Source organism: Balaenoptera physalus (assembly GCF_965194825.1).
Source record: "Balaenoptera physalus genome assembly, chromosome: 15".
Lineage (NCBI taxonomy): Eukaryota > Metazoa > Chordata > Mammalia > Artiodactyla > Balaenopteridae > Balaenoptera > Balaenoptera physalus.
Genome location: NC_138894.1, coordinates 62,548,495 through 62,575,890, shown reverse-complemented (window position 1 = coordinate 62,575,890; position 27,396 = coordinate 62,548,495). Strand labels below are relative to the sequence as shown.

Here is a 27,396-nt window from a genome sequence, read left to right as displayed (position 1 = left end):
AGCCTCTCGGGGGAAAGTGGTGGCTCCTGAGGTCAGAAAGGAAAGCACAGAAGAGGAGAGTTGAGGCCACGAGCAGGGCAATGAGGATCACCGGGCACTGGGCTCGTCCTGATGAAGCGGGAAGATGAAACCCTGCAGCCATGCCAGCGCCAGATGGCCTGAGCCCCAGACTGTGGGCTCACCGTCACCAGTGGGGCCATCACCTTGGACCCAGGGAGCACGAGCAGCAACAGGGGAGGCAAAATGATGCAAAGATGACCCTCATTTCCTTGAGAGAAGCCTGCTGTTGTCTCTCTGAGGCTTAGTCACCGGGAGGCCATGTAAACAATCCTGTCACCCTAGCAACCAGGCCCAGGCGGGGTACTCTGTGGAGGCGGCAACCTGCTCCCAGATTTAACAGGAGCATTAGTTTGCATCCGCTTCTGCACATCAGGTGGGTCGGCTGCCAGTGCCGCACTCGCTGAGATGCAGGTGAACGTCAGGGGCCCAGGCTTCCTGGGACAGCGACTGATGGGAAGGGCGCTGGGTACATGGTAACTGGGGCTCCGCTGGGTTAGTCCACTGAAGCTGGGGTGGGGGGCTCCTGCTTTGATCAAGCATCCTAGTTTTGAAGGAATAAATGAGAAAATAGAGAACTAATTCCTACTTAGCTACTTTCCTTCAACAGCCATTTTCCCATGCTCTCTGCCCAGGCAATGCCAGGGGTCTGCTTGGGAGTTAGGATCACAATTCCTAACTTCTTGTGTTTCCTCCCCTGGAACCCTACTAACAATACAGATGGACATTCAGATGGCCCTGGGAGAAGGCCTGGAAGGGAGCAAGGCCATGGAATTTCAGGGCTGACTGCAGGGTGTGGTTTTATTGCTGGGAGATGCCTGGTTTCATAGAACACTCTGTTCTTCCCACCCCTGTGATGATGGAGTTCCTCCAAGCCCTCTCTTCCACGGAACCTGCCTTACCCCACGGAACCTGCCTTACCCCACGGCACCGATCTCACCCCCGATGGGTTCTTTCCAACCCAGGAATCTGGATTATTCTCAGTGGGCACCTGACATTTCTGTCACTTCCTTTCTGTAAATCGAGGCTTGGGGAGCAGTGGAGAGAAGTGCTGTTCTGTGTCTCAGGGAGCCTGTGTTTTAGGCCTCATTTCCCCACTAATTATGTGACACTGGGGAAATCATTTACCTTTCCTGGGCTTCAGTTTCCCCATCTATAAAGCAGAGGCTCTAAAACCCCCCGGTCGTGTGATTCTCTTTCTCTAGGAAGGACTGGAAAATGCGGACACACTCAGCCTTCACACAGGACCTCCTGTCACTTCTGGCTGCAACTGCCCCAGCCGTGGCAACTTCTATTCCCTTCTTCAGGACAAGTTCTGTGTATCTGAACTCTTGGGTCTCCAATCCATTTTCTCGGGTTATGATTTCAGTGTCTTCTTTTTAAACACAGCAGAGTTTAGAAGACCCTCAATGTCCCCCTTCTATTAACTCTTAGGTTCCAAACGTAGAGGCTGGGTTTGGACTCCTTTTCCCGTCTTAGAAGAGGCATTGAAAGTGCAAAGCCTTTGTCACCACAGGAACCTGAGCTCCAATTCCAGCTTGACACTCATCTCCCACAAGACCTGGGGTCTGCTACTTCAACTCTCTGAATTTCAGGGGACTTCCCTGGCGGTCCAGGGGTGAAGACTCTGCATTCCCAATGCAGGGGGCACGGGTTCGATCCCTGGTCGGGGAACTAAGATCCCACATACCGCACGGTGCAGCCTAAAACCAAACCAAACCAAACCAAACCAACCAAACAAAAATGACAACAATTCTCTGAATTCCAGGTTATCCATATTTAAAATGGAGAAGACAGTAAAATATCTCATAGAGTGGCTGTGAGGATCAAAAGAGGTAAAATGAAGCAGGAGCCTCCAGAGGGAAATGTTCTCCTTCTCCCTACCCAGCCCCGGCCTACACAGAGTGGGGAAGAGACAGCGAGGCAAGGGCCCCAGGAGAAGGGGCCCCCATTCTCAGAGTTGCAGCCACCAACCTTTGCCTTCCAGATGGACTCATTCGGCACTGGTCCCAGCCCCCTGACCAGGGCATGATGAACAACTGAAAGGTTTTCCCCGGCTGGGCACTTCCCAAGGCCAGCCCCACGCTAGACCCAGGGGCCCCCATGGATGAAACCCTTGCTCAAGAAATTCCATCCAGCAGTGACAGGAAGGAACAGAAGGGAGAGGGGGAGTTAGTCTAGGACCCACCATTGCGGCCTTGCCTGAGTAGATGCTCAATCAGCTCCTGGTTGAATTAGGGTCTCTGGGAAGAGGTGGGCCTAAGGGAGCTGATTTAACCTGCCCTAACAAGGATCCACCACCTCTGGGCAATTTCACAGCAGAGAATCCACACAGCTCCACCTCTTCTGCCTTCGGTCGTTTCTAAAAACACTAATCTCTATTGGGTTTAACTACTGTGATTGATACATTCCCCCATTCCTTCATTCTGTTGATCATCCAGTAGTGATTTCTGTTGAGCATCTATTATGTACCAGGTTCTGGGAATACAGTAACAAGCAAAGCAGACAAAAGTCCTACATTCCTGGAATTTTTATTCCGGTGGAGGGAGACAAACAACGAATTAAATAAACAGTAAAATAATAAGATAGTCAAAGGACTATGCAGAGAATGAAACCAGCAGGGTGAAGTAATAGTAAACGAGCAGCTACTGTAAACTGGGTGGTCAAGTCGTTTCTGTGGACATGACACTGAAGCTGAGATTTGAAATGACAAGGAGGCAGCTGTGTGGGACCAGGGGAGACCATTCCAAGCAGCAGGCCCACCTAGTGCAAAGACCCTGAGGCTTGGTGAGCTGGAGGACCCCAAAAAAGGCTGGAGTGCTGGAGCCGAGAGAGAGGGAGAGGGCGTAGCAGGGGCTGAGGCTGGAGAGGGAGGTAGGGGTAAGGTCGGGAGGGCCTTATCTGTTACTTCAGGAGTTGAGTTTTACTCTGAGAAAGAAGGGAAGCCAAGGGAGAGGTCCGAGGAGGAGAGCAACATCGTCAGATCTGTTCCCTAAGAAAGGCCCTTCAACAGCTACAGGGACTGGACTGCAGGCAGACCAGAGCAGAGGCAGGAAGAGCAGGCTGGAGGTGTTCGCAGAAGTCCAGGTGAGAGATGCTGGTGGCCTGAACTAGCACATGAAACAAGCCTTGTGGACAGACACTCTGTAAATACCTGTTGAATGAATGAATGAATGAATATGCATGATGTCACCACTTTTTGCCTCATACTTAAGTAGTAAAAGAAAAACCTGTGGTTTATCTAGGTAAGAGTAAGAGGAGGAGTGAGAAAACAATTTAGAATTTAAAAATAGGCACAAAGAAATGAGAGAGGCAAGTAAGTTTAGCTTGTCCCCACGAGCATTTAGGTCAGGCTTGGAGGCAGTTATGACGGGAATTCTAGTGTGGTGGTCACTCTTCTCCAGAAAAAGGTACTTGGTACATGCCCATGAGATTACACTCACGGAGCTTAAAGGCTGTCTAAAATGGAGGCTGGGGCCAGGCTCTGGTACCTCGGAACAGAAAAGACACCTTGGAGACAGTGTATCTGAGCAGATTAGGAAAGAAGCTCTTGTAAGGCAGAGGGAGGAGTGAGGCCAGACCTGGAGGACCTGACCCTGTGAACTCGCAGGAACTGGGAAAAGCGCAGTGCCTTCCGCTGGGCACGTGGCTGGTGCGGCAGGAGGACTTGGTGGGCAGCTCTGGAGCTTCCGGGGATGCAACCATCTGCAACTCAGCATGAAGCCCACAGGCCTGGGGCTTTGCTGATGGGGCGGTCACCGCCGGGCCGCTGTGTAATGTCACAGTGACCCGACCTCCCTCCCTGCTTGGGCTGGAGCGTGGGAGCTGTGTTCACACTCTCATGCTGTCCCTCGGGCTCTGTGTGGTGATGACGGGGTGTGTGTCTGTGAGGGGTGGGGGGTGTGTGGCAGAGGGAGGAATAAATCTGGGGGGAAATTGACCAGGCGTCTGCTCTCTTCTTCCTCATCTTGCCCCGCTATATGACTGCTTCCACTTCGCCCCACAATGCCACCTGCCTCCTGCCCTGTTCTCTAACCTCTAGTCTCAATTTTGCTACATTTTGCTCCTGCTTCCCCTCTTCCACCTCCCTGCTAAGCTCCGTCACTATTCCAGAGTCTCTGTGGGTCCTGGTGCAGAGCATGGAGGCTCCTGCAGTGTCTCCTGGTTACCCCAGGGCCGCGGCCCACAGCCCCGGCCCTGCAGTCTGAGACGCAGACCCGAGTGGTATGAGTGAGGAAGGACCAAATAGTGCGGCAGGGCTACCAACTCTTATCCCACAAGCCCCATACAGTGAGTCGCTCAGAAGGACGGCCTTTCCAGTTTGTCCGAATTAATGAACACCACGGCCCCCTGGGCCAGTTGTAGCAGGGAGGGTCAGTCTGCCTGTTTTGGAGCTTTGTTGTTTCAAAGGGCACTCTAATCTCCTTGTGGAACTCGGGACTGACAGACTATTACTGACTGTTAGGCGGCCTACTGTGGTGGAAGATCAGCCCATCAATGCCCACTGAGCACCTACTGTGTACCTAATAGAAGACAGTCTCTAAGCTCACAGGATAGTTGGGAAGATAAAACTAAATAAAGTATATGAAGGAGAAAATAATAAAAGAGTAGAAAATCAAGGGCTATTTATAACCAAATGCTGCAGGGGTTCAGAAAAACGAGAGATCCTGGAGGGTAGGGCCATTGTAGAGAAGGTGGGATTTAATGTGTCACCACTGAACATTTATATCTGGCAGAATGAGCAGAAGTTTTATGATTTTTTTGTGGTGGGGTGGGCGTGGTGGGAGGGAGGGATCGGAATTCCCTGGAGCCAGTACTCCAAGGAAAAGAACCACCCATCGCTCACACGTGTGAGGACATGTGCGCTCGCTTCTCTCTCCCCTGCTGTATCTGTCTTTCTTTCTTAAAAGTCTTTTACATTCTCTTCATTAGAAAGTTTCTACCTTTTATGTCAATTATAGCTAAATAAAAAAAGTTTCTACCAAGAAGTCATCCTTCTTGAACCTAAACACTGACAGTGATTTGAGGTCTGGGCCCCCCTTAAAATTCCTTGTTAACTGGCTTCTCTTTCTTATCCTGCAACAACTAAAGCGACTGTTGGGTATTAGAAACTTTCTTTGAAAGTAAACGGAAACGGGGAAAGGGAGGAGGCCTCCTGAAGGCAGCAAACACTGGATGAAGCTGGAAGAGGAGGGAGGGAGGGAGATCCCGAGCTGGAGAGGGTGCGGTGCCAGAGGAAGGGGCTTCAGAAGGCTAACAGCCCCCTGCCTGCCAGCAGCCCCTCCCACCCATCTCCTCCTGCTCAGAGAGCCCCCAGCTCCGAAAGGTGAGCACGCAGGGTTCCGCCCGAGGGCCTCCAGATTGAGCCATCTCTGCGGGACCCCTCATGTCAGAGCCTTCCATCCTCTTACTCTGGAGTCCTCAAGTCTGACACTAGCCTATCGAGTTAGACCCAACAGAGACCCTGTAACAGAGACAAAGGGTTCTACATAAAAGAGAGGCTATGCAGATGCCAACTATTATATATAGGATGGATAAACAACAAGGTCCTACTGTACAGCACAGGGAACGATATTCAGTATCCTGTGATAAACCATAATGGAAAAGAATATATGTTTGTATAACTCGATAATCATTTTGCTGTCCAGCAGAAATTAGCACAACATTATAAATCAACTATACTTCAATACAATAATAAAAAAAAAAAGGCTACAGAATAACCCCGAATTGCTGAATTCTGGCCATCTTCTAGACCTTTGGGTGGGTTGCTTTTTTTAAAGGTGCTTTTTCATCCTCTCCTCCTCCTAAACAGGCTGTTAAAATTCGTACCTGCACAGGGGCCTCTCCTGTTGCTTCCACCCAGAACTCTGTCTGCCTCACTGGAGAATCACACAAAGCTAGTGATTTAAATTTAAATAGTGTCCAGGTTGGTTTATTCCCTCACACGGAAGCCCTTGTTCAAATGAGCTCTGATGTGAAATCCTGATATATGGCTCTATAAGACAGATGTGAGCGAGCTGCTCAGGCAGAAGTGGGAGAGCCCGGGGAAGTGGGAGCAGCCAAGCTACAGCCTTGAGTGTCTCCTGCTCTTGAAACGAGAGCTCTTTCCAGGGCATTTCAAGGCTTGAAGTCAAGTCAGAGCAGGGGCAGGAGAGAGGTGGAGCCCCACCTGGAGTCCTGCCCATATACCGTCTCTTCCTGGCTGTGAACTTCAATCCCCTCCTCTTGAGCCCTAGATGTGCCACTTCTTCTGTCCCTCTTAGCGTGCTGTGACTGGCACAGAGGGGAGGGGAGGGGCAGGGAGGGTCCCGCTGCTGGGGCTTCCTCCCATCTAAAGCTGAAGGGGCCTCAGGGGTGCTCAGAGGGTTGTTAATAGCCTATGAGTTCCACCTCCCAGGTGACCATGTTGGGTGGCACACATGCAGGACAGCAGAAGAACTCGGCAGGCAAGAAGGTGAACAACAAATCCATCCTCACAAGGGCGATCTAAACACTGAGTTATTTCCTCTGGACCTTCCAGGATCATTAACTAATTCACACCACAAATCTCCACCTAAGGCCAGCCGTGTGCACAGCTACTGGTTTCATGCTTGCCCCTTCCATGGTTTCTAGCCAGAGCTACCAGCACCAGCAGCTGCCCTGTGATGGCTTGCCGGGGGCTCCCAGGGGCACTGCGCCGTGTGCTGGAGAGGGCAGGACAGAGCCGGACAGCGCACTCTGTTCCTCCAGCAGATAAAGCTCCCCCTTTGCCCTCTCAGTTTCCATTGCTGAGCTCTCCAAGGCCTAAGGAATATTCTGTCCCAGATCACAGTGACTTGTGGCCTCTAAGTGCCTTTCCCAATTCCAGGAAGTTTCACTTCCTGGAACGCGATAGCCCAACTGCTATGTCAGTGCCAGAGGCAGGTCGAGGTGTTTCCCCTAGATACCTCACAGGTTTGAAACCTTGAGGTCATCTCTGCTTTCCCTTCTCTCCCACCGCCTACAAGCACAGCCCCCAAATCCTCTTGAGTCCACCCCATGCTCTCTCCACCCCATCACCACTGATGGGGGCTCATGAGGACTCTTGCTACCAGCTCCCAGTTGATCTCCTGACTCACCCCCACTGGCTCACCCCCAGCCCTGACCCATCTCATGCACGGCTGCCACAAAGAGCCCTTCAGACCCACGTTCCTGGCAACATTACTCCTCTGTTTGAAACCCTCTCCAGCCTCCCTTCACCTATAAGAGGAGGTCCTTGGCTTGGCATTCAAAGCCATCCCAAGTGTGGCCACTCCCGCCTTTCCAGCTTTGCCTCCTGCTCCACTCCGCTGGCCTCAGCCTATGTTCTGGCCACACAAGTCCACTTGCTGCTCCCCAATCAGCTCCCAAGTTGCCCCCAACTCCAGGTTTGGCTCCGGCTTTTCCTTCCGTGTTGAAATGCTCTCATTTGTGTGCCACTTATCCCTTCCCTTGGGCCAGCTCCACTCTCAGGAACCTCCCTAGACCCCGAAATCAAAATGCACCTCCATCTTCTCCACGTCCCCAGCAGGCTGTCAGTATGAACACAAAGCTCTTTCTTCCCCGTCCAGCCCTCATTTACAGGATGAGATCTCAGAGGCAAGGAGTCCTCATGATTTATTTCTTTCTTAGGAGGAGAAGAATTAATTTAACAATATTTAGTCTTCTCAAAGAAGACATTAAATATTAACATAATTTAATATTATTATTTTACTGTGGCACTTTCTAAACCACTGATTTGAGGACAAAATTAATGAAATGACATGTATTTTTAAGGTATTCAAGACTCAGTAGTAATAATGGACTTTGGAACACCAAAGAGCAAACCATTAGCAGGGTATGCTACAAAACCCCTGTGTGCTGAAGGAATGTGAAAACTTACCATCAGCTGCTTGGTATCCTCGAGGATGTCAAAACAAGACAATATTGTTCTAATGAATCAGCTGGGTAAACGTCTGACTAAAGTGAAAAATCAGGGGGTGATACTCAATCCTCAGTTACTTTTCAGTCTAAAGCAGAAAGATGTGCATTTTTTGCTGAAAATCACACTGCATTACAGAGATTCTGTTTAAGCACTACTATCAGGCAGAACAGAGAACACACGGGGACATGCTGAATGAGTGTCCTCACACAGTGACGTCATGCTGCTGAGATCTCTGAATGGGAGGTATCCGGCTTGGGTTTGAATTTTCGGATGCAAAAATTCACTCAAAATGAGTTTAAAAAAAAAAAGGTGGGGGGCGGGCAGGATGTTTTCATATAATTTAGGAGAAAGGAGTCACCCTGGGGGTGTGGAATAGTTGATAAACCAGCCAGATGGTCTATCAATACATACTGTGTTAGTCTTTTCTAGTTGTGGACTTGGGATTTTTAAAAAACATTTTACTTTGAAATAATTTTAAACATATGGAAAAGATGCAAGTACAGCAACTACGTATCTGCGTTTACTATTTATATCCACACATAGTGTTATTTTTTTCTGAACCATCTGAGAGTAAGTCACAGGCGTTGTGTCCTTTTCCACCTTAATATTTCAGTTGTGTATTTCCTAAGAATAAAAATATTCTCTTACAAAACCATAGTATGGTTATCAAATTCATGAAATTTAATATTGATTTTAATCTACAGACAATATTTCAATATTGTCAGCTATTCTAATAATTTCCTGTATGGCTTTTCACCCCTCCAGTACAGGATCTGGTCCAGGGTAACATACTACGTTTAGCTGTTACAGAATTCTTGTCTTTTCACACCTCAGATTCTCTTTTATGAACCAAGATAGGAAATACAAAGATAGACAAGTAGGCTTTTACATTACTTACTCCCTCAGAGGCTTTCACACACGGAATTTCACACGCAAAAGGCACTCAAAATATAATTATTGATTTCTATTTCTTGAGAAAAAATTCAAACCAGAAGGAGGGAGAACATGGTAATATAGTTTTACTATAAATGAACTTGGAAAAATTCTGAAAGAAATAAAAGTAGCAGGGCAAAAACTCTAAAGATTAGGAGGGAAGAAGTCCACTTATGAATTCCACCATGAAATGATCTTTCCCATCTTCGGTGAGAGGGTCCTATAGAAGTCTAGTGAGTGTTACGTTCCACCAGATGCTTACTGAGCACTTGCTCGGTGCTCCGTGTGTCCTTCTAAGGAAAATGCACAATTGGAAAAAGGAATGAATCATTAATGGCAGAATTTTAGGTATGAGGACAGGGATGGGGAGAAGGCTGCTAGTACAGCACTCGCAGCACCGATGTGAATGTTTTCCCACTGAGAGGACAAGCTGATCCTGGCTAAATGCGCCCTGGAGTAGTATCACTGGGAGATTATTAAGACACCAGCTCCTTCCATACATGTCGAGAAAAGCGCCCAGACCACTACAACGGAGGACTCAGGTAGGGGGATGTTCGCACACTGCAGGAGAAGCTTCCAGGGACCACAACCCTACCCATGGGAATGAGGGGCCCGAATCAGTTACCGACACTGTATGGCTATTTCCCCTCCCATTCTGCTGTCCATTAAGGTAAACTTCTTTGCTCAGCCTGTGACTACCTGTCTCAAAATGGTGTTCTTACTTCTCTTTGGGATGGCTGACCCAGAGATCTTTCCTGACACCTAGCCCCAAGTGCATGGAATCCAAGTCCACCAGAGTGGTCACCCTCCCAGACGGCCATTCGCCCAGAGGTGTGACCTGGCTTCTACTCCACCTAGCCCCATCCCTTCCACCCAGCGGCCCGTTTTCCATCTGCAGCCTGGAGTTCCCTTTTGCTTCCACAGCATTTGCCATTGCGTACAGGTAACTAGGGCCCAGGGCTCTAACAGCTCATATTATGAACTGAGTGGCTATGAGCTCAGAACTACCCATCTAGGCTGCTCCTCTTTCCACTCCCCTCCTGCCCCCTGGGTTAACGTCACCACCAAATGAGGAGCCAAGGCACAAAGAGGAGCAACTTGACTTACACTCATCCGTTTCTTTTACGTGTAGAAATGCACAGAGGAGCAAAATGATGGATCTAGATCTCTGGATTATGTAACCACACAGAAAATTCAGACTTGGCCTTATTTAAAAAGGATGTCAATGTAACTAACAAAAGGCACTGTTTACTACATTTCTACCTCTGAAAGCAATTTTTCTCTATGATGTCCTAGAGCAGGGGTCAGCGAACTGTGGTTAGCAGATCAAATCTGGGAAGCCACCTGTTTTTGTAAATAAAGCTTTATTGGAACACAGTCACGTACACTTGTTTTCCTATTGTTTATGGCTACTTTCCCACTAAAATGGCAGAGTTGAGACAGAGACTGAATGGTCAACAAAGCCTAAAATATTCACTCTCTGGCCCTTTACAGAAAGTGCGCCAACCCCTGTCCAAGAGCAATGAGGCATCGAAGAAAGATAAGAATGAGGTACCTGTTGACTGGCAAGTGTTTTCCTGTGACATGGCAGTCATCACGGTTTCTGTGGCTGCATCTCGGATTACTTGCTCCTCACTCTGCAGGAGGGTGAGGACACATTTCCAGAGAGCAAGCGTATCTTGCAGTCCTAAGAAGGCCAAAAAGGATTCAAATTACCTAGGATGCAACTTACAAGCAGGTACAAATACTGCTTCAAATCCAGTATTGAATGAGCAAGTTACTCCTTTTTTGTGGGTGCTGCAAGGAAGGGAGACTTGAGAGTCAGATAAATGCCAGAAGAGAGAGGACCCTAAGGGGACAGGTCTGAAAATGTCCTTTTGAATAGGAAACACTTCTGGAGGCAACCAGCCCCAGGCAAGGCTCCCTAGAAGGTACGGCCTTGGCTGGTTAAGGCCCAGCTGTCAATGGGCCTTAGTCAATGACTCACGCTTCTCAGAATGAAACTTTATGCATCAAGAGTGCTTTGGGGAAACTAGCCCAGTGTTAATTTGAGTGACTGTTTCAGCTTATAAATTCTGAAAGCAAAGTTTCAATCAAGATTATGCTTTGGGGGGCAAGAATTGAAAAAAAGCAAAGAACCATGATAAAGGCACCAGCCTGTGCCACGTCTACGTGGGGCCCACGACCTGATCGCCATTGCCCCTGGGCAGGGACCCGATCAAGTCCCTGTGCATCGTGCTGCTGGGGACCAGAGACCAGGAACAGACAGTGTCTGCCCCTGAGCAACCGAAAGGGACATCAAGTGGAGAACACAAGGTAAGGAGAAGGCAGGGCTGGAAACACGTGGCTGTGACTCACCACAGGGAAAGGTCCCAGGGGACTGGTGTAACGGGAGGCGGACTGCGTGAGGGAGGAGAGAGGGGGCAGGGCCTCAAAGGAGGGACACATACTGTCCAGGTGGGGTGGGTCGCCGCGGAAGACCACCACTCATCATCCCTTGACGTTCAGTGGGGAACCAACCCTGCCCTGAGAGCTCTCTTAGCTCACCCTCTCCCTCATCTGTCCACAGAGAGCCCAATATCAGAGCCACCAATGCTCTAGTCATACTGAGAGCAGCAATGGCTCCCTCTGGGGTTTGTGCTCTCCTGTCTGTTATAAATCTGGCTTTAAATTTTACTCAGTCTTTCAGAATCTATCCATTCTAATTGTTCTCTAGGGTTTCAAGTTTCCCTTTCTTAACATTTTCTTATACCGCTAAGGTCCTCAATCTTCCCTCTTTAGTCCATTTCAATTTTTCTTTCTCCTTAAATGACTTCGGTCTGCCCTGGACTTGTCCCCATGCACTTTATGTCCTTTGCCTCTCAGTTCTGTGCCTGTTTTTCATGTTCTTGCAGGCCGCCAGCCACTGCCGACCTCCTTCCTCATTGCCTGTGATGCCCTGAGCAGCTCCAGCAATTCATGATGAACCAATGGCTTTTGCCCAGGACTCAGTTTCACTCAGAAATTCCACACTATTCCACACACATTTTCCTGCTATGAACCAGGGTTAGAGCAGCCAAAGTCACCCAGAAAATGTGCTGCAAAATGATATTACCCTCCCTGAGAAGTGTCATCAAAGTTTATAAACCTCTGCTCTTATTCCTCTGGGTCCAACGATTAAAGCAAAATTGTAGCAGGTGCCCTTTCAGTCCCCCTTTGGGTGTAGAAAAAATGCCTAAAAGTCACTTAGAACAGGGGGTCCCCAACCCCCGGGTCTGGGGCCTGTTAGGAATCGGGCTGCACAGCAGGAGGTGAGCAAGCGAAGCTTCATCAGCCGCTCCCCATCCCCGCCCCACTGCTCGCATTACCACCTCAACCCTCTCCCCACCCGCCCCCCGTCCGTGGAAAAACTGTCTTCCACGAAACCAGTCCCTGGTGCCAAAAAGGTTGGGGACCGCTGACTTAGAAGAAAGATTTATGAAGATACCAAAGACAACTGTTTCTCAGAGAGATCCAGAGACATGAGACACTTGATTGGTCTGAACTCCGATAACACTTAAAATTTGAATCTCACCATCTGAAAACGCAGTTCTTTTCTTTATTCTGTAAACCTTTTCTCCACAACTACACTGAAAGCTCCCTGGATGCAGGGACCATGATTTATTCTCCAGGGCTGGGCATGGAAGAGGAGAACAAAAACAGAATTCCCGTAATGGATGGAAGAGAATCCCAGCATGGTTAATATGGGGATAAGATGGCAGGAGAGGGCAGGGTCAGGACTCAGACGTGGCTTTGGGTCCTGAGTTTTCCTTTTATTAAACCCTATGCTTAAAACAAAACACTACAATTTAAAAAATTTTTTTTAAGTTAAAACAAAAACCCCTATGGTTTTTCAATTCCTTTGGGTTTCCTAAAGCTTGGTTTTCTCAACCACCATTGATATGATGCTCTTTCCTAATTATTACTCTTGAAGGACAGGGGGTGACAGTGAGGAAAGAGACATGAATGTAGAGAATATGGTTGGAGCTGTACATCTATTTGATTTCAAAATATCTCTACCTTTACTTCCCAAAGATGCCTTAAACTTTTTTTATTTTATTTTTTGGCCACGCTGCGCGGCACGCAGGATCTTCCCCAACCGGGGATTGAACCTGTGCCCCCTGCAGTGCAAGCACAGAGTCTTAACCACTGGACCACCAGGGAAGTCCAAAGATGCCTTAAACTTAAAACTACTTTCAGTGAAAGGAACCAGCAGTCTTCCTAGTCCCTTAAGCCAGAAGCCTGGAAGTCATCCTTGAATGTTCCCTTTATATTAACCTCAACACCAAGTCCTGCTGATTCTACTTCCTAAATGCCTTCGAGCCTGGCCTTTCTTCTTCCTCAAGGCCACACTTCACTCTGTCCCATTTATTTCTCACCAAGGTCACTGCAACAGGCTTCCTGGAAGAGGTGATGGTTAGGCTGAGTCTTGAAAGACAAACAGGAGTCAGTCAAGCAGCAGTTTGTTTAGAGAACTGCTCCCCGCTGATGACGCATGGGGAGTGGTGGCCAGTGAGGAGGGAGAAGCAGGCAGGGCACAGAAGAGGAAGGGCCTTCTGAGCCAGGCTAAAGAGCATTTAGGTTTTATCCTGAAGGCAATGGGCACCCACTCAAAGGCTTTAAGCAGTGGAGGAAAATGATCAGATCTGTATTTCAGAAAGACCACAGAGGCTTTTGGAAGCATAAGGAGAATGGCTTGGGGGACAAGACAGAAGGGAAAGAGGCCAATTAAGAGGCTGTTGGTGGGGCTTCCCTGGTGGCGCAGTGGTTAAGAATCCGCCTGCCAATGCAGGGGACATGGGTTCGAGCCCTGGTCCGGGAAGATCTCACATGCCGCGGAGCAACTAAGCCTGTGTGCCACAACTACTGAGCCCGCGTGCCACAACTACTGAAGCCCGCGAGCCTAGAGCCCTTGCTCTGCAACAAGAGAAGCCACCCAATGAGAAGCCCGCGCGCCGCAACTAGAGAAAAGCCCGCGTGCAGCAACAAAGACCCAAGGCCACCAAAAATAAAAATAAATAAATAAATTTATATTAAAAAAAAAAAAAGAGGCTGTTGGTGAAAAGTGATTAGAGTAGGAGAGTGAGAGGGTGGGAAGATCTTTGAAAGATGTAAAGGTATGGTGTACGCTGTCATCTTTCATCTTCCCTTCTTTTTTTAACCTAGAGCATCTATTCACGCTTTTAGTGCATTTGGTACAATGGACACCTCCCTCCCACCCCCCACCCAACAGCGGCTCAGCGCACTTACCAAGAACGGGATGGGGGTTGGTGAGGAAAAATGGTGCAGTGCTGGTGAGAACTTCAGCAGCGGCCAGCCTGGACTCGGTGGGAAGATGATCTCCGCAAGAAGAGAGGACCAACTGGACCCACTGCTTCAGGTTGGGGGCCACCAAGTCCCTGGTCTAAAAGTACAAAGTGTACATACAGCAGTTCAGAAGATGCGACATGGGCAGACATGGAATCAGGGATGAGCTACATATGCGTTTCCCAGGCTCCCTTGCATTGGGGAGTAACGTGATTAAGTTCTGACTAATGGGATGCCATTAAAAGTGGTATCTGTGCAATTTCAGGTCATATGTAAGGAAATATGTGTGACCTTCACTTCTTGGGTTTCTCTGTCCTGCTAGTTGAACAAGGACAGATGACGGGAGCTGGAGCAACCATCTGGGACCAGAAGATGGAAGCCACGTTAAGGACAGCAGAACAACAAGGTAGAAGGGCCTGGGAGCCCAATAATGTCAAGCTACTATCTGCTTTGGACTTCTTCTCTCTGGTTTAAGCCACTGTATTTTTGAGTTTCTGTCACATTTAAAGTAGCATCCTAACTAACAGTATTGTTTAAACAAAGCCCTACTGTTGTTTCTTTATAATGACAGCTTTATTGAGATACAATTCACATACCATATAACTTACCCATTTAAATACATAATTCAATGATTTTTAGTATATTCACAGATATGTGTGTACCACCATCACCACAGTCAATTTTAGAACATTTTCATCACCAAAAAGAGAAGCCCTGTATACTTTAGTTGTCATCCCCATCCTGTCAGCTCTCCCTCGCCCAGCCCTAAACCGTTAATCTACTTTCTGTCTTTACGGATTTGTCCGTTCTGCACATTTCATATAAACTGAATCATACAGATGGCCAACAGGCACATGAAAAGATGGTCAAAACCACTAATTATTAGAGAAATGCAAATCAAAACTACAATGAGGTATCATTTCATACCAGTAAGAATGGCCGTCATTAAAAAGTCTACAAATAATAAATGCTGGAGCAGGTGTGGAGAAAAGGGAACCCTCCCCTACACTGTTGGTGGGAATGTAAATTGGTGCAGCCACTATGGAGAACACTTTGGAGGTTCCTTAAAAAACTAAAAATAGAACTACCATATGATCCTGCAATCCCACTCCTGGGCATATATCCGGAGAAAACTCGAATTTGAAAAGACACATGCTACACCAATGTGCACAGTGGCACTATTTACAACAGCCAAGACATGGAAGCAACCTAAGTATCCATCAACTTTACCCATGGATAAAGAAGATGTGGCATATATACACAATGGACTATTAGTCAGCCATAAAAAAGAATGAAATAATGCCATTTGCAGCAACATGGACGGACCTAGAGATTATCATACTAAGTGAAGTAAGTCAGACAAAGACAAATATCATATGATATCTCTTATATATGGAATCTAAAAAAATAATATAAATGAACTTATCTACAATGCAGAAATAGACTCACAGACATAGAAAACAAACTTACGGTAACCAAAGGGGATGGTGGCTGGGCAAGGGGAGAGATAAATTAGGAGTCTGGGATTAACATATACACACTACTGTATATAAAATAGATAAACAACAAGGACTTACTGTATAGCACAGGGAACTATATTCAGTATCTTGTACTAACCTATAATGGAAAAGAATGTGAAAAAGTATATATATATATATATATATATATATATATATATAACTGAATCAAAATTAACTATACTTTAATAAAAAATGGTTAAAAAATTGAATCATACAATATGTGGTCTTTTGTGACTGGCTTCTTTCACTCAGCATGTTTTCAGGGCTCATCCACACTGTAGGATGTATGTATCAGTACTTCATTACTTTTTATGGCTGAAAAATATTCCATTATATAGATATACCATATTTTGTTTACCCATTCATGAATCAGTTGATGGACATTTGGGTTGTTTCCATCTTTTAAACTCTGGGTTTTTACTTTTTCTAGAAAGGGGATTATTGTTCCGAATAAATTTTACTTCCCCTATCAATTAAGCCTCTTTAAATGTTCAAAATGAGATTATTGGCTCCTCTGATCATCTATGAGCATCTACGGAACCAAACTGATCAGTGTCTTAGATGTGAGGAAGCTGCTGACTTGTTAACTTTTCTCTCCCTGAAAAATTTCCAATGTTCTTCAAATATCACTTCATTCAAGTACCAAGCAGTGCCTTTGAGATGCACATGACAACTGCTTAAAAGCGGCTTTAGATGAGAACGCTGTCTTTTGACAGACTTGTTAGGCTGCCCTGTGACTACTTTCTCAGAACTTGTTCCCCCCCCTGCCCCAGGCTGTAGTTTTTTGTAGCAAATCCTCTCCCTTCCTACAAACTCTCCTCCTATCCTCCCCAAAACACATACATGACTTTCTTTTTTAGCTTTTTGCATCTCCTAGTGACCACCTGGCTCTGGCCCCTTGGCCTGCCTCTGAATGACAGACCCAGGGAAACTGTGTATCTCTGCTTAGTACTCACCCTCTGGTCTTCTCTCTGTTCAGTCCCAGGCTCTCTGAACTTAACAATCTCCTATGTGAAGTCTTCCTCAGCTCTGCAAACACTCCCTCCGGCCTCTGGTTTCCCTCAGCCTCCTTCCTACTAGAGTATCATTTAATATCATGATCTAATGCTCCTTTTCTCTCGTTAGACTGCCCTCCAGTCTTCTTCATCCTTGTACCCCCAGTACCTCTCTCAGGGCTGCTGGAGCATAAGGAATAGGAATCCACAATGTTATGGTGCCACAATCACAGTGTGGTGATGTGAAACCAAGATCTTCAGGTAATTTTTACTGTGGTATTGACTGCCTTCTACTTAGAATAATTCTCTGATGGTGGCATCTTTCTCATATGCCCCTAAGTATGCAAGTATTTGTCCTAAGGCATCGTTCCAGGAAGCTGTTTTTTTTTTTTTTAAATTGAAGTATGGTTGATTTACTTCAACTATACTTACAGTGGTTTCAGGTGTACAGCAAAGTGATTCAGTTATATATATATATTTTTTTTCAGATTATTTTCCATTATAGGTTATTACAAGATACTGAATATAGTTCCTTGTGCTATATAGTAAATCCTTGCTGCTTATCTATTTTATGTGTAGTGGTTTGTATCTGTTAATCCCATACTCCTAATTTATCCCTTTCCCACCCTCTTTTTCCCCTTTGGTAGCCGTAAGTTTGTTTTCTATGTCTGTGAGCCTGTTTCTGTTTTGTATATAGGTTCATTTGTATTATTTTTTAGATTCTACATATAAGTGATATCATATGATATTTGTCTTTGTCTGACTTAACTTCACTTAGCATGATATTCTCTAGGTTCATCCATGTTGCTGCAAATGGCATTATTTCATTCTTTTTTATGGCTGAGTAATATTCCATTGTATGTATATATCACATCTCCTTAAGCCAACTGTCTGTTGATAGGCACTTGGGTTGTTTTCATGTCTTGGCTATTGTAAATAGTGTTGCTATGAACACTGGGGTGCATGTATCTTTTCAAATCAGAGTTTTCATCTTTTCTGGATATATGCCCAGGAGTGGGATTGCTGGATCATATGGTAGCTCTATTTTCAGTTTTTTAAGGAACCTCCATACTGTTTTCCACAGTGGCTGCACCAATTTACATTCCCACCAACAGTGTAGAAGGGTTCCCTTTTCTTCCCCAGGAAGCTGTTTTGATTACTTTAGGTCCACCCCACCCCCAAAGACATGTCCCAAGACAGGTGGGACACATCTGGGCCTCCACGCAAAGCCAGCTGGACTATGTTTGGGGGGGGATATTTAAGCCTTACCGATATATTTTCATACATAGTTGACTAGGATGCAATCCTAGTGACTTGCAATCCTTGGAACTGACTTGCTCATTCCCTCATTAGATAAAGAGTCTAGTGAGAAAAACAGGAAAAAACAAGGAGTTTGGGCATAAATGCACGTATGTCCTGGAGGGAGGAGGTGGTGTTACCCTCATGGACTCAAATCAAATGTGCCCAGAACAAGAGAAAAGAAATGCCAAACATGGTGCTCAGAAAATTCTCCCCAAGTTATACCCAAAGTGAAAAACGAACACGAATGATATTTTTGTAGAAGCTACACACATATGCCACAGAGATTCTGCCTGTGGGACAGTTCACTTTTACTGACACCTTCCAGGGAAATCAGAGGACAGAAATCTAGACCCCAAAACAGGGGAAATCAGCCTCACCTCCTCACACGTCCTCATGTGGTGGGCAATCACTTTGGAGGCGAGTCTCAGAGCTTCACTTTGAATTTCAGACCTAGAAAAGTCAGCCAGAAAACACACAAAACATATAATCACCCTGAAACTAATATAATATTGTAAGTCAATTATACTTCAATAAATAAATATGAAAATACATAAATAAATAAATAAAATCAAACATTTTATATACATATGGTTTTTACAGATAGTCTGTAATCCATGTGGCTGTGAATACTACTGGAAATCTCTACCTTGTGGCTATACAAATGCCTCCGGAAGCAATTACCTTTTGGTAACTAATGGGAAACTGACATCATTCTATTGCTTGGGCTTAGAACACAGGCTGAGACTTAGAAAGAAATACAGGACCTGAGTCCTTAGGCCAAGACTATGCTCAAGTTCATTACATGACTGACTGATGGGACCATGTGATGTACCAAGTTTGCACAGGGAGCACTGGAGGCAAACCTTTCATTGGAAGCAATATCCATTGTCCAGATCAAGAACTCCTTTGGGGTTAGATGGACACAGCGCTCTGTCTGAGGAAGCCACTCACTGGGGTCCATGCAATGGAGAATTTTCAGTATCTGTGTGAGCCAGATCCATGGAAAACAAACAAACAAACACACACACACGCCTCAGAAAAGTCTCCAGAATCTAAATAATAATCATTTGTACCAATAAGGGACTCTATCTTTCAAAAAGCGCCCACTGACTTCCTTTTTCCCCCCTTTAATAGCCTTGCGAGACCAAGATAGTCTAGAGCAGTGGCATACTGGGATCAGAGGGTAGATGCCATATTCCTAGGTCAGTGCCCTTTCCTTTTGATCATGATTTCCAGGTGACCATCTGCCCCCAAAGAGCCACGTCAGCAAAGACTGCTTACTCTCTCGATCTCTATCTTTGGTTAATCTCTGTCATCAATACCATTATCAGTAAACACTTTTCTTAGCACTCTTTTATGCATGAAGCCATGCCAAGCATCGTGCGAGAGAGTCCTTGCCCTTTGGATGCTGAATCTCCTTCCAATCCTGGAGATGCCAAAACCGATCCTGCCTCCTGACCTTATCACTCCAGTGGGCTTGCCAAAGACTGCGGGGAGTGGAAAGGGATGGTCAGTACACAAGAGACTTCACCTTGCAGAGGCATTCTGGGTGATTTTCCTTCATAGCCAACATCAAGAATGTTCCTCCCGTATTCCATAGCAAGGGCGGCAGTCCCTTCTCTCCTAGTCCTGAGGCTGCTGCTGAGAACCTTTCCAACAGGGCTTCCAGCGTCAGCAGGCGCACTTCAGGGAAGGAAGACTCTAACAGCTGAGAGAAGGAGATGGGAACGTCCCTTGCGTGCTCTCCAGCCTGGGCTGCTACTGCCCACACTGCAGCGATGGCCAGTTTGGTGAGGCTCTGGAGGTACTGGGGCAGGCCTGGCACCGTGAAGGTATAGGGGAATCCGGTTATCAACTCTGATCCCAAGATGATCCTTCTGACTTCCTCCCAGAAGCCAAGATGCTCCAGAACTAAAAAACAAAAAAGCAAAGGAAAAGAGGCAATCACTTTATTCAAAGTTCCACAGAAGGACACAGGTGAACACACAAGACTCTGGATACCCTGGGTGGGACAACCAGACATCATTCCTGAGTAGATTTCACACTAACCATGTAATAAGTGACTAGGCCACTAAGATGCAGACTTCTGGCCCAGAAGCACTTTCTATTTAGGTAATTCATGATTTTCCCCCTAGAGTGACAGAAGGCATTCCTATCAGAAGGTGTGCTCCTGGCACCCCTCCCTAATAGTCAATAAATATAAACTCAGTGACCTCTTGAATCCTCAAGCCTCAAAGCTGAGCAGGATAAAAGAACATCTAGTCCACGCTTCCCTCAGGGGCTCAGATCGCCTCTACAGCACCTCTTCTCAGAGGCTCTTGGCAGAACCCTACAGTGATTTGGAGCTCACGAGACAGACTGTTCCGCTGTTAATAGATCTATTTGCCACAGAGTTCTTTTTGGAGTTTCCACTCAGTGGCCCAATTCTGCATTTTGAGCCCTTTAGGCATTTGAATACAGTTATTATATCCCCTCTGTCTTCTCCAGGTGAAACACCCCTACTTCCTTCAACTAGTCCCCAGATGACGGGGTCCACCCTCTCTCACTGTTCTAAGCCACCTTCCTTTGGCTGTGCCTCAGCCCTCTTCAGGCATGGCGCCACAGAAGGGCACATGACTCTCCCTCGTGGTCTGAGCAGCAGGACTGTTGCTTGCCCTGTTCTCACATGAGGTCCCTGGAGTTGTACCACACCGTTGACTCACGTGGAGCATAAAGTCAACTGAACCGCAGGCCTTTCTTTTTCACATGGTCCACTGACAGTGGTGAGTCGTCCATCTCCCACCTTGTACTCAGGACTTAGATCAAGACTTGTTTTCTTTGTTTGTTTTAAACCAAAGCAGATCCCTGTTAAATCTTATGGTCTGCCGTTTAGATTGCCGAGATCTTTTTGTATTCTCAGTTCTGATCGCAAATATTTATTGCCTGCTTACTATGTGCTGGGTGCTAAGTGAAATAAGAATAATGCCCTTAGGGAGTTTATATTCTAATTTGAGAAAGAGAAATGAATGACTAGGTGATTCTAATATAGTGGTGGAAGCGATCACCTGAGTCTTAAAGAGGAAGAGAGAGGAGAATGCGTTGGAACCACCAAAGGCAGAGCAAAGGTTCAAAGGCATAAAACAGAATGGACCACGTGAGGAACTATAGGCAGTCTGATCTCAGCACAGAATTCGAGGTGGGGAACAGCGGGAGATGAGGCTAGAGGAGCAGCACGTCCAGGACACGGGGAACCTCCTAGGCCACGCGAAGGAGCTTGGACATTTTTCTGCAGGCAAGGGGATGCCATCGAGGGGTTATTTTAAGCAACAAGGTCAGGTGAACATGTCCACTGAAGTGTTCTTATTGCTGAGAGGCCAATATTAGGGGCAGGGAGCCCAGCTGAACGACTACTGCAGTAGTGGAAGAGAGAAACGATAAGGGTGTAAAGTAAGGAACAGACAGGAAGAAGATGAGTTTGAGAAGCATGGAAGGAATAAAACTGGCAGCACTGGGGGACTGGCTGGGGGAGGAGTGTTGGGTGCCTCCCAGAACCCAGATTCTTCATACAGCACATTCATCATCCTATAGAAGCTGGGTAAACCTCAATTTGACAAGCAGGCCGTAAGTAATCACTAAAGAAAGATGTGGACTGGACCAGCGTGGAGGACAGAGGGCTTTGGTGAGTAGTATAGTTGGTTCCCTGCCTGCCCCATCCCCCGCCCCACTCCAAGCTCTCATCAATTCATTAACCAGCTCTCTTAGGGTCTAGGTATTCCCCAGTTATGAATCCTCCTAACTACCATTCTGCCCACATGTTATCTACAAGAACATCAGGAGAGACTTCATCAAATGCCTTGCTGAAATTTAGATATCTCATAACTCAGTGAACACTACTGACTCCTAGAAAACGATCACAAACAGAATAAAAATGTAAAAGATTAAAGTAACAGTTGGAAAAAACTCACTTGGAATTGAAATATTACACAGGCTTGCAATAATCCAGGAATTATTGCAATAATAAATAATAAAAATATAGACTATTCCTGTTACACATCAAACTGTTTCAAAAAGAAGTTTCTCCAAAGAGGCAAAAGAGGGGCTTGGGCTCCTATATGATGGTGCCCCTAGAGGCCACCACCCCCCACCTGCTAGCTGTGCTTGCAGACACACCGCTGCTCTTAACCCAGACTCTGCTGAGGTCTAAGTTCCAGCAGGAGGGCAGCCTTCTTTGCAAAGCAGCAGGGAAAACCCCAGGTGTCAGGATCCTCAACTTTTGTGTCATCATCTCTATTTTCAATGCCTAAAAACCTAATCCCAGTATAATTTAGAAATGAGAAGACCACACTCCAGTGATCTCCAGGTGTCACTTTCCTAGCCTTCCCACCCACTGCTACCTGAGGACAACACTGTATCAAAAAGGGCTTTCATTTGTTAGGCTAGGAGTCAGAAACATGGCTCAGAGACACGCTCTTTAAAACATAATTAAAAACAGGAAGAACTGTCTTGGTCATTCTGGATAATTTTCAGATGAACCTGCTATAGGTATTCCAGGCGGAGTGTATAGTCCGCTGGACTCAAGAGCTGGGCACCCAGACACACTTGCTTCCTTTAAGACCTTGAGGAAGGATGACATGATCAAGAAGCCCAGGACTGAAGGCACAACCCCAAAGACAGGGGACATGGGGCACCTGCTCAGGAATGGATTCTTTGGGACTTCTTGGCCTCCACTTCCTGTGGACTTCAAGTATAATCCTATAAGCATGCATTAAGCGTATAGTAGGTACCTCGGGAGATACAGAGATTCAGAGCTGAGAAAGAAAAATTACCTGCTGTCAAAGAGCTTTAAAACTGATGGGAGGATAAAGACAACCACTAAAATTGCAAAATGCTTAGTACCCTAAAATCATTAGTGAGAAGAGCTGACAACTATTGAGTATTAACGTGCCAGGCACTACAGAATATTATATATCCATTATTTAATGCTATGAATAATAATTACTTTTAGAATTGACACTCGTTGAGTATTAGTCTAAGCACTTCAACAAGTACTAAATCATTTAATGAAGTAGGCACTGTTATGACTCCCCGGTATTTTACAGATGAGGAAAGAGGTTAAGTTACTTGCCCGAGGTCACACAGGGAATTGTAGGTAAAGGGAATACAAAAGCCATAAGAATGACCAAAATGAAAGCAATGTGCACTTATTTTCTATCGTAAGTAAAAAAAAAAAAAGGGGGGGGCTTTCAGAAGGGAACAAAATTTAAGATGGGCAGGGGCTTCCCTGGTGGCGCAGTGGTCAAGAATCCGCCTGCCAATGCAGGAGACATGGCTTCGAGCCCTGGTCCAGGAAAATCCCACATGCCGCGGAGCAACTAAGCCCGCGAGCCACAACTACTGAGCCCGTGTGCCTAGAGGCCGTGCTCCGCAACAAGAGAAGCCACCGCAACGAGAAGCCTGCGCACCTCAACGAAGAGTAGTCCCCGCTCGCCACAACTAGAGAAAGCCCGCGCGCAGCAACTAAGATGCAATGCAGCCAAAAATAAATAAATAAATAAAAAATTTAAGATGGGCACTGAGGCTGCCCAGAGGTACTTGCCTGGGAGAGGAAAGGGCAGGGCAAGCGCTCAGGGGAGTTGGGAGAGAGTAGACACGAGAGACCTGCGAACAGGTTCACTGAATTAATGTGTCAACACAGGAGAAGCAGGGGAGGTTAGGTCGGAGCCACAAGCTAGGAAACTATCAGATGACATTCATGTAGGCACTTTCTCCAAACTGCTGCTTAGAAAAAATGTCCTTAGTTCTGCAGCAAGACCCAATGAGGTGTCCTAAAGCAGAGTTTCTCAAACTTGAGTGAGCATCAGAACCACCTGGAGGGCTTGTTAAGTCACAGACTGCTGCCTGGGCCTCACCCGCAAAGTTTCTGATTCAGGAGGGCGGGGGTGGGGGCTGAGAATTTGCATTTCTAACAAGCTCCCAGGTGATGCTGCTGCTGGGCCAGGTACTTCAAAACCACTGCCCTCAGGGGATGGTTCTTTTTTTTTTTTAATTAATTAAAAAAAAATTTTTTAATTAATTAATTAATTAATTTATTTTTGGCTGCGTTGTCTTCGTTGCTGCGTGCGGGCTTTCTCTAGTTGCGGCGAGCGGTGGCTACTCTTTGTTGCCACGCACGGGCTTCTCAATGCGGTGGCTTCTCTTGTTGTGGAGCAGGGGCTCTAGGTGCCCGGGCTTCAGTAGTTGTGACACGTGGGCTTCAGTAGTTGTGGCTCACGGGCTCTAGAGCGCAGGCTCAGTAGTTGTGGTGCATGGGCTTAGCTGCTCCGCGGCATGTGGGATCTTCCCGGACCAGGGCTCGAACCCATGTCCCCTGCATTGGCAGGTGGATTCTTAACCACTGCGCCACCAGGGAAGTCCCAGGTGATGGTTCTTAACCAGAGGTTATTAAAACCAACCATGCCTCAATCCCACCCTTGTAGATTCTGATTGGGTTGGTTTGGAGTTGGTCGCAGACATCTGGAGTCTTTTTTTTTTTTTTTTTAATTTATTTATTTATTTATTTATTTGGGTGCATCCGGTCTTAGCTGCAGGCATACGGGATCTCTCCTTGCGGCACACAGGCTTCTCTCTAGTTGTGGTGCATGGGCTCTAGAGCGCGCGTGGGCTTAGTTGCCCTGCGGCATATGGGATCTTAGTTCCCCGACCAGGGATTGAACCCGTGTCCCCTGCACTGGGAGGCGGATTCTTAGCCACTGCGCCACCAGGGAAGTCCCGACATCTGGAGTCTTAAGAAGCCAACAGGTAATTCTGCTCTGTGCCCCAGCTGAGAACCACATTCCTCAGCTACGACTTTCATAGGGGTTCACAGGGTTTTTGGGATGGGCAGTGGGGGCTGCAGTTCCAAAGAGCAGAGCTGATTCCAGCCTAGTACTTCACCATAGTGAAGAACTAGAAAATTCGCCGCCCCCCATTTTCTCTTACCAATAAAAACATCAAAGGACGGGAAACCCCCAAGAATTCAAAAGAATGAATAAACTCTATAAAGGCCCCTTGCAGGCAGGCCTTTGATACTGGTTCATTATATACAGGTTCTGTTCTAGGGCTAGGGTGTAGCAGTGAATTAGAAAGACCAGGCTCTGCTCTCATGGAGTTCCCATTTAGATGGGGACCACAGAACGCCCTCTGCCCCTCTGCCAGGGTGAGGGGGTCTCTGGGCAGAACAGGAGGGTGGGATTAGAAATATGAGCAGCAGCAGTGACTAAAAAGGAAGTATTGCGTTCCTCTCTAGCATAGCAGTTTCTCAGCCCGGGAGGTACATTAAATTTATCTGGAGAGTTTTAGAAAAACACTTATGTCAGGGGACACTTGACTGCATCTCTGGGGCGAGCCTGGTTTCAAGGTGACCCAGGTGATTCTATTGTTCAGCTGGGGTCACAGCTACTGTTTTATGGGCTCTGCACCCCACAGCAGGTAGAGCTCACCAAATGGATCTCACAACCAGGATTTCTTCCTAGTGAAGCACTACCTGTGTGTCCTGCCCTACCAAACGCATTTCAAAGTTGAGATCAACACGGAGTGCTTGTTTCCATTTTTGTGAGTGCCTGCTGTCCGCAAGATACAAAAAAACTCAAGTTAGTTCTTTGACGGCACTTAGTTCTTCTTCAGTCTGAGGTATGGCAATCCTCTTCTCTAGAAGATAACTTTTCTACTTGCAATTTCAATTTTGCTGGCTTTGGGTTGCCTCCTTTCTATCTTTCCTGGAAAGTCAAGTGTTCCAATGAAAGAATCAAGTCCCTCCCCTTTAATGGCCCCATCTTATTTTTCATTAATTAGATGATTTTTGTAAACTCTTGTTAATTGGAGTTTTTCCCCAGCCCTCCTTGTTTGGAATATCTTTGGATTTTCCCAACAGTGTAGTCATTTTAGTCACCCAAGTATGTGTGACTGATTCTAAACATCCAATTTGATTTCACTTTTGAAATTAACTTCTTTTTTTCTTCTTTAGAGGAAGCATATTTCTAGCCTTCAAAGGAATGGCTCATTGGCTGGATTCACTTGGAAAGACAATACCTCCTGCTGTGCTATGTCCCGGTTCAATGGAGAAATAATTCTCAAGTTTGGAATTCAAGAATCAATCAAATATAAAAAACAATGTGACAGGCTGGTATAAGTTGCCAACATTTTATTTTGTAAAGAAAGGATGTTAAAAACCTACCATCTATTATTTCATGAAAGAAAGGCTATCTGAACACCAAAAAAGTCATAGATTCCTAGTGTCATCATAAAGGACAATTCTTTAAAAAAAATGTGGTTTAAAGAAAAATTTGCTATAGTTGTCATTTTGCTATAGTTTTATTGTGAAAATATCACCAGGGAGCAGCATTAGGGAACTGCAGCTTTGGAGAAGTTGATCAAGTTTCCTGAGGTTGATGTGTTTGGAGAACATGCCCAGCCTGAACAGAGGTGTCCTAGAGAGGAATGAAGGGACTTTGCCGAGTCCCTCAGGACAGCGAGTAGAGTGTCTGTGAGAAGGAGCAAAGTGGTCCATTCACACAATTCCCTCTGGGAATCTCAGATGTGTTATTTTAGCAGTTTTTGTGTTATTTTGGCGAGTTGCAGATTTCAGTGTTATGTCTGCAACCTGAACAGTGATTGCTAAATTAACTGGATTTCAAAGCTGCCATTCTCTAACCAACCAAGGTAGGGCGCTAACATCAACCCAGGCTGCTGAAAGAGGATTTAAAAAGCAGCACTACCTACAGCATGGTCAGCTCCTAGTTCCCAAATCCTGTTCTATTATTTAGGGAAGTCAGTCTCCTCCCCAAAGGAGGAACACAGCCCCAAAGGGCAGGCCCATGGGGCATTTACCTTTGATTTTCTGAGCTACAGGTTTGTTAAAAAAAAAAAAAAAAAAAAAATCAACGTAATCTTAAAAGATTCATGTTAATTTAAATAGCTTTGAGGAGAGCATTCTGGAAAACAATGTGGATGATATCATTACCACATAATTATGGATATAGTGGAGTTTCACCATAAGAGCATTTAATTTAGGCGAATTTAACTCTAAGTACTCGGCAAACAGAGAGAAAGAGATTGAAAAATAACAATTAAAAGCGAGAGGGCAGTTTCACCTGACATTCCAATCACCGAGCATATCCCCAGGATGGTGCCTGTGCTGTTACCTTAGACGAGTGGCTCTCAAACTTCGGCGCACTCACCTCCAGAGTTCCTGATTCAGTAGGTCTGGGACAGGGCCCCCCAGATCACACTTCTAACAAATCCTGGTCGATGTTGCTGCTGCTGCTGCTGCTGCAGGGACCACACTTTAAGAACCACCGCTTCAGACCATCTGAGATCGTCCGTGCTT

The 27,396-nt window shown here is 46.2% G+C and overlaps 1 protein-coding gene across 3 annotated transcripts in view; it reads right to left on the bottom strand.

Moving 5' to 3' along the window:
- The window catches only part of THADA (THADA armadillo repeat containing), a 314,439-nt gene that overhangs the window by 36,864 nt on the left and 250,179 nt on the right, over window positions 1–27,396 (bottom strand). For 2 of the 3 annotated variants that reach the window (XM_082427608.1, XM_082427609.1), the window contains exons 32-36: window positions 19,585–19,964; window positions 18,917–19,035; window positions 18,431–18,503; window positions 14,180–14,333; window positions 10,467–10,598 (exon numbers count right to left, since the gene is read on the bottom strand). In XM_082427608.1, the coding sequence (XP_082283734.1) occupies window positions 10,467–10,598; window positions 14,180–14,333; window positions 18,431–18,503; window positions 18,917–19,035; window positions 19,585–19,964 (858 nt within the window). Of the gene's footprint in view, window positions 1–966; window positions 9,205–10,466; window positions 10,599–14,179; window positions 14,334–18,430; window positions 18,504–18,916; window positions 19,036–19,584; window positions 19,965–27,396 lie in introns of those variants that run through there. The other variant, XM_082427610.1, reaches the window with a different exon arrangement.